Source organism: Physeter macrocephalus, chromosome 6, assembly GCF_002837175.3.
Source record: "Physeter macrocephalus isolate SW-GA chromosome 6, ASM283717v5, whole genome shotgun sequence".
Taxonomy (NCBI): Eukaryota; Metazoa; Chordata; class Mammalia; order Artiodactyla; family Physeteridae; genus Physeter; species Physeter macrocephalus.
This window is the reverse complement of record NC_041219.1, coordinates 30,026,019-30,033,061: the sequence shown is the minus strand read 5'-3', so window position 1 is coordinate 30,033,061 and position 7,043 is coordinate 30,026,019. Positions and strand designations below refer to the sequence as shown.

At 40.0% G+C, this 7,043-nt stretch overlaps 1 protein-coding gene across 1 annotated transcript in view; it reads right to left on the bottom strand.

The window, feature by feature from the left end:
• Positions 1-7,043, bottom strand: part of CFAP54 (cilia and flagella associated protein 54) — a 296,564-nt gene that overhangs the window by 223,952 nt on the left and 65,569 nt on the right. Inside the window, exon 19 of the mRNA XM_028490464.1 lies at positions 6,684-6,805. Within this exon, the coding sequence (XP_028346265.1) occupies positions 6,684-6,805 (122 nt within the window). The remainder of the gene's footprint in view (positions 1-6,683; positions 6,806-7,043) is intronic.

Sequence of the window (7,043 nt, the reverse complement as noted above, 5' to 3'; positions counted from 1 at the left end):
TCTTCTGCCCATTTTTGGATTGGGTTGTTTGCTGTTTTGATATTGAGCTGCATGAGCTGCTTGTATACTTTGGAGATTAATCCTTGGTCAGTTGCTTACCATATGATCCAGTAATCCCACTCCTGGGCGAATATCTGCAGAAAACCATAATTCAAAAAGACACATGCACCCTGATGTTCATTGCAGCACTATATACAATCGCCAGACATGGAAGCAACTTAAATGTCCACTGACAGAAGAATGGATAAGGAAGATGTGGTACATATATACAATGGAATTTACTCAGCCATAAAAAAGAATGAAATAATGCCATTTGCAGCAACATGGATGGACCCAGATATTGTCATACTGAGTGAAGTAAGTCAGATAGAGAAAGGCAAATATCATGTAATATCGCTTATATGTGGAATCTAAAAACAAGGGTACAAATGAACTGATCTAGAAAACAGAAATAGAGTCACAGATATAGAAAACAAACTTACGGTCACCAGGGAGGAAAGGGGGTGTGTGGATAAATTGGGAGATTGGGATTGACATATATACACTACTATATATAAAATAGATAACTAATAAGGACCTACTGTATAGCACGGGAAACTCTACTTAATACTCTGTGATGACCTATGTGGGCAAAGAATCTAAAAAAGAGTAGATATATGTATATGGGTAGCTGATTCACTTTGCTGTACACCTGAAACTAACATAACATTGTAAGTCAACTATACTCCAATAAAAATTTTAATTAAAATAAAATAAGCTATAAGGATATATTGTACAACATAAGGAATAAAGCCAATACTTTATAATAACTATAAATGGAGTATAACCTTTCAAAGTTGTGAATCACTATATTGTACACCTGTAACATATAATATTGTAAGCAACTACACTTCAATTTTTTAAAAAACATATTGTTTTATTGCCACAAAACAATAGTACTGAAGTCCAAAGTACTATAGTCTGAATGCAAATCTCTCTGCCTATGGTTTCCACTAGAGAATGTGTGACCTGCCTCTTTTTACAAGTTACTCAAGGCTTATGATGACAGATTGACATTAAATACATTTGAAAATGACTTAACATCCACAGTGCAGCAGAACACTTGCAGAAAGATGTAATGCAATCTGGAAGGCTGTGATTAGGACACACTTAAACAACTATCACAAGACTGGAATGATAAAGTACCATATTTATTACTCATCTAGTAGATCTCCCAAGGTATATTCTGGGTTCTCAACAATATTACATACATTTCAGAAGAAGATGAAAAGTAGGTTGTCATATCCAAGAATTCTGGCAAAGAATATTGCTGAGAATAAAGTATATGCTTTATAAGATCTAACACAAAAGACAGAAAGAAATGTGTAGTTTGATAGAGAAAAATATATCTAAAGCACCAAAAATCATACTGATATGACAAAATAGAATATTCCAGAGTGCTTAAATTAGAAGATAAAATAGTAGTAATAATAATGGCAGGGGCTTCCCTGGTGGCGCAGTGGTTGCGCGTCCGCCTGCCGATGCAGGGGAACCGGGTTCGCGCCCCGGTCTGGGAGGATCCCACATGCCGCGGAGCGGCTGGGCCCGTGAGCCCGGAGTCTGTGCTCCGCGACGGGAGAGGCCACAACAAGAGGGAGGCCCGCATACCACAAAAAAAAAAAAATAATAATAATAATAATAATAATAATAATGGCTAACATTTATTGACTGCTTATTCTATGCCAAATGCTAAGCATTTTATAGGCATCATTTCATTGAATCTTCCCAAGAACACCCATTTTACAGATGAAGAAATTAAAACCTAACAGAGCACGGGTAACTTGACCTTGGTCATACAGCTCTAGTCAGCGGGCAGTACCAAAACTCTAATCCAAGACCCTTATACTCCTAACCATTATGATTTCTTGTCTTAATACAAAGTGAAGTTAAAAAGAAGCATGGAGAGGCAACCAGAGATGAAGTTTTCAATTCAATAACGTCAAAATATTTAAAAGAAAAAAATCCTAAAATGTAAATATTCTAAAATCTCTGTCAGTAGTTTGAAGACTGCGGGTCAAAACAAGACCTCAAAAGAGGGGGGTTAAAATCAAAAAAGGTTTTACTCTTTATGAGGAAGACTTCAGCACTGAACAATTAAAAAGAACTGAGAAGATCTCTGAAGAATATTGGTTTACATATATTTTTCCTAAAAAAAGCAAATAGAATTAATGTGACTAAAATGCTATAAAATAAGAAAAATCATTTCACTTGGTAATCCAATTACTGCTAACATAGTTACTACAATGGTATTTAGGGGTCATCAAGATGTAAATTCAGGAAGTATTAGAGCCAGGAGTGATTAGAACTTCTAGTGGCCTGGGCTTCTTCATGAGTTCTGGTTTCAAATTAGGACCATAAAATTAGATTCTGTGCTGATTATAAAAAAAAAAAACTGCTAATCTATAATGCTCCTTTGCTTAGAGTTGAAGCATTATGACTGGATTTCGGAACTGCTAAAATCATGTCAATTACTGATTTAAGTTTCAACATATAGTCCTAGGGGAACACTAGATGCATCAGTTAGGGCTCTTTGCAACAGAAGCAACAGCAACATGAGGCTTGGAGCACAGCAGGTCCAGAGAGGCAAAAGGGTCTACAGAACACAACTAACATAGTCTAATCAGGACACACGCATTGGAATGAATAAATGCCAACTACTTTTTGTCTTTTTATCCCTCTGTTCAAGATTCAGATTCCAAGGAGGGAGCAACCAATCAGCCTAGCTTGCGTCACCAGTCCTCCTCTTGGCTGGCAGAGAAGAGAAGCCCTGAAAAGTCCTACCTGATTTCTTCTAGTGGGGAGGAAGAAATTCCTCCAAAGGTGATGTTTGGAAGAGGGAACGAAATGCTGGACAGAAAACAACAGTATACAACCCTGCCCTGGTACCCTTAGCACTTGGACTGAGGAGTATTCCTGTCTCTTCCCAGTGAGGAATTGCTCTGCAAAGATACTGAATGTTGGGCTGCTGGACTCTGAAGTGAACTAGAAGTGATGATCATAAGCCATATGCTGATTCCTCTATTTATCAGAAGTAGAAAATCAGGGACATCTCAGGCTGGTTCTAGGTGCAATCCATTAAAATAAATCTGAGGTATAATGTGTAAAATGTCAATATGGACTTCCAGAAGTCAAATAACCGAGACAGGAAAATGAGAAAAATAAAGCCCCACAATCAAGAAATAAAAGCCACCCATCTCTTTTGGAAGGCTAATGGGTTCTTATCAAAGGTTTGTCCCTCATCCGTGGCAACAAGCTAGTCCACCTTTAATGGACTTGGAATAAAACAGACACCTGATGAGAGTATCCATCTTCACAAGGTCGGGAAACTTCTGAAAAACTAAAACAGGGTATGAATTATTTAAGGGCTCTGCAAAGACCCAGGCTTTTCAAATCTTTTTTATGGTATCAGGTGACACATCAAATACTGATTTGGGGATAATTTTATTACCAGACCGTGATAATGTAAAGCATGTTGTAATATAGCCCAAAAAGAAAATGACTGCCAAGGGAATGAAATTTATTTGTCTTCTTTAAGGAAAGAAACTTTGGCAATTATTTGAGCCATAACATCGTTGTTTATGAGAGTACCCTGAGGACTGATCATTAAGCTTTAACACTAGGATGAAAAACTGCCACGAAGGAGCAGAGGTGGCTATAGAAGATTTCAGGACTTCTAAATAAATATTCAACATTTCCCAGCTGGTGACAATTCTTATGGAGGGCTCCTCATAAAAAGTAGAGCTTCTAAATGCCTCTCATGAGTCTAAGAGGATATTATAATTTTTCGTAAGTTAAAATAGTTTCACTTAAGAAATAGAAGGAAAAGATACACAAGGAGAACATGAAAACTTCAGACCTCTCACATCTCCCGTGTGTTCCCAGTCACAGTGGTAGAAAGACAGAGACCTAACAGGGCAATGGGCATATTATGATAATATAAAGACAAGATTGCATCATAATAAAAGAAAAGGGAAAATCCCAGAGGCTTTACTCTCTCTGGACTGTGAGAGGCCATGAGATGAGTCCTGAGAGAAACAGTTCTAAAAGAAAGATAAGTTTTACTTGCCATGGAAATAGGACTGAAGTACTAATGTCCTCCAAGCACTAGGCAGTAGCAAGCGGTTGCAGAAGCATGTGCTGAGAAAATGGATCTGAACCCCCGAGTCTTCCAGCAGAGACCAGACACCATTTGGCCTGGTCAGCTGAGACTATCCAATACCATCATCAAATTCCTTCATTCAGATGCTGGAAATTCTAATGTAATGAGGCTCTCCCCAATACTTCCAGGACAGACTTCCCCACCTTGAACACTGAGAGCATCTGTTTATCCAGAATCCTTAGACTTCTTACGAACTAGACTCTACTTTCTCTCTGGTCTCACCTCTTACCATCCTCTTCAAACACTTCCCTCCCCTTTGCCATTGCATCGAAGCTTCTGTTACACTGAATGACCTCCAGGACCACAAGCACTCTATGACCTTTCTAGCCTCAGGACCTTTGCACAGGTTGTTCTCTCTGCCTTGCATGTCCTTTCAACTTTTGTCTTTCTCTTTCTCTGGATACTCCTGCCTGTCTTTCAGTATTCAACTTCATGTCACTTTTTCTGGATGTTTCTTCAAATATTCCCCACTGTTGGGTTAGGTATTCCCTTCCTGAATTCCCCTGGCACTCTTGCAATTACGGCACCTATGACAATGACTCATAATCACCTACTTACACGTCTATGTTCCCATAGACTGGATTTATCTTGAAGACAGAGACCACAAAAAGCAGGCAATCCATCAATATTGGTTGAATAAAGAAAGGATTTTTGTTTGTTTTTACCCCTTGTACTCAGCATAATACCAGGAACATAGTCAACTTGCAATAAAACATTTGCTGAATGGATCACAGGCGCTCAAAAACATATGTTGGGGCTTCCCTGGTGGCGCAGTGGTTGAGAGTCCGCCTGCCGATGCAGGGGACACGGGTTCATGCCCCGGTCCGGGAAGATCCCACACGCTGCGGAGCGGCTGGGCCCGTGAGCCATGGCCTCTGAGGCTGCGCGTCTGGAGCCTGTGCTCCGCAACAGGAGAGGCCACAACAGTGAGAGGCCCACGTACCGCAAAAAAAAATAAATAATAACATATGTTGGATGAATGAAGTGATGGACTTATGATCAGGAAGTACTACATACCAGAAATCTAAAATTCCAATATTCTATTGCATTGGCCAAAAAGTTGGTTCAGGTTTTTCCGTAACATCTTACAGAAAATCCGGAATGAACTTTTTGGTCAACCCAATACTTTCTAACTTCCAACACCTATCCTTCTAGATCTCTCAGATTCTGTTTTCTGGTCCCCGACCTCACAGAGATGCCCAATCTCTTGATATCTCCATAGTCTACCAAGTCTTTAAAAGTTCTGATGGTGTTACTTCCTTCCCTACTCAATCTACACCCATTTTTCATTATGAACTTTTAACCTATACTTTCGTACTTTTTTAAAAAATCCACTCCAGTACAAATCTCTACTGTCACAAATATTCTACTGTCACAGCTACTAAGAATACCACACCAGGATAATATCATACCAGCATGCAGATGAGGCCACCTGAAAATCCATGGTCTTCAACCTCAGCCAGAACTTCAGGATGCTCACCAGTCCTTTAACTTAGAGTCAGCTCCCTCATCCATTTCTCTCCACTCTCCAATCACCTTCTCCCTCCCCAGTCCAACTAGCCACCCTCACTCACCATGGCTGGCAGATTCCCTTGCCTCCTATTTTACAGATGATTGAGATAAGAAGGCATCCACTCAACTCTCTGCCTCCACACCAATGGACTTATTGAAATCTACATCTGTCTGTTCCTCCTTCCCTTTTATATCAGAGGATGAGGTGTCTCCTCTGCAGCCCACCCTCCACTGAAGATGAATCACTTTACATGTGCTTTCAATATCATCCCCTTCCTTCTTCTATTAGAGGACCCCACTATATGTCGAACTCTTCTTAAACTCTGTATCCTTCCCCTAGCTTTGACTTACTCTTTTCTTTCCCTTGTCAGTCAAGCTACTTGTATTCTCTACTTCATCATATGCCATTCATTCAGCCAACACAATCAAACTTTTGTGATACACAGGGGCAAAAATAAAACAGAAATGTGATTCCCCTCAGAAATTCAAACTCTAAAATCAACATACAATGAATAAGTAAGAAGACAGAACAATTTCCAGGTCAGAGAGAGACAACAACAGCAAGGCAATTGGTCCATAAATCAGCAATAGCCATCTGAAAGAAGGTACTTTAGCCCATGGACTTTAAGTATTTTAGTTCCATAGTAAGGAATGCATTTATGCTGGCACAGTGTCACTTACATTCTACGATTTACCTCATTTTGAATCCTTCTGATTTTATTTAGCTCCCCATGTAAGGTCTCCCTGCAGAGAGAGAACCTCTCATTTCAGAAGAGTTCAGGGCTGGAGATACAGATTAATTTCCCTGCTTAGAACTACTGCACTTCACAAAGAGAAGACTAGACATGGCAAATCTAAAAGTTCATAATCTAATGTTAACGGCAACACATTATTTTTAGCAAAGAGAAATAAATCATTCATTTTTAACAGGCGTTGCATGTCAGGACTAAAAGGAGAAATGATATATTGTTACCATCAAGAAGTTATGTAGAGATGTACAGGTTGCATCTTTCTCAAACATTAGAAGGCTTTTCTGCATCAAGTAAATTGCTTTGGATAGCTTATTCTTCCTTATTTTATTCATTACACTTAATTCTGAAAAGCAAACAAACATTTCACCAAAAGGGCAACATAAAAACTATCTTTAAAAAATGTGGAATGGGCTTCCCTGGTGGCGCAGTGGTTGCGCGTCCGCCTGCCGATGCAGGGGAACCGGGTTCGCGCCCCGGTCTGGGAGGATCCCACATGCCGCGGAGCGGCTGGGCCCGTGAGCCATGGCCGCTGAGCCTGCGCGTCCGGAGCCTGTGCTCCGCAACGGGAGAGGCCACAACAG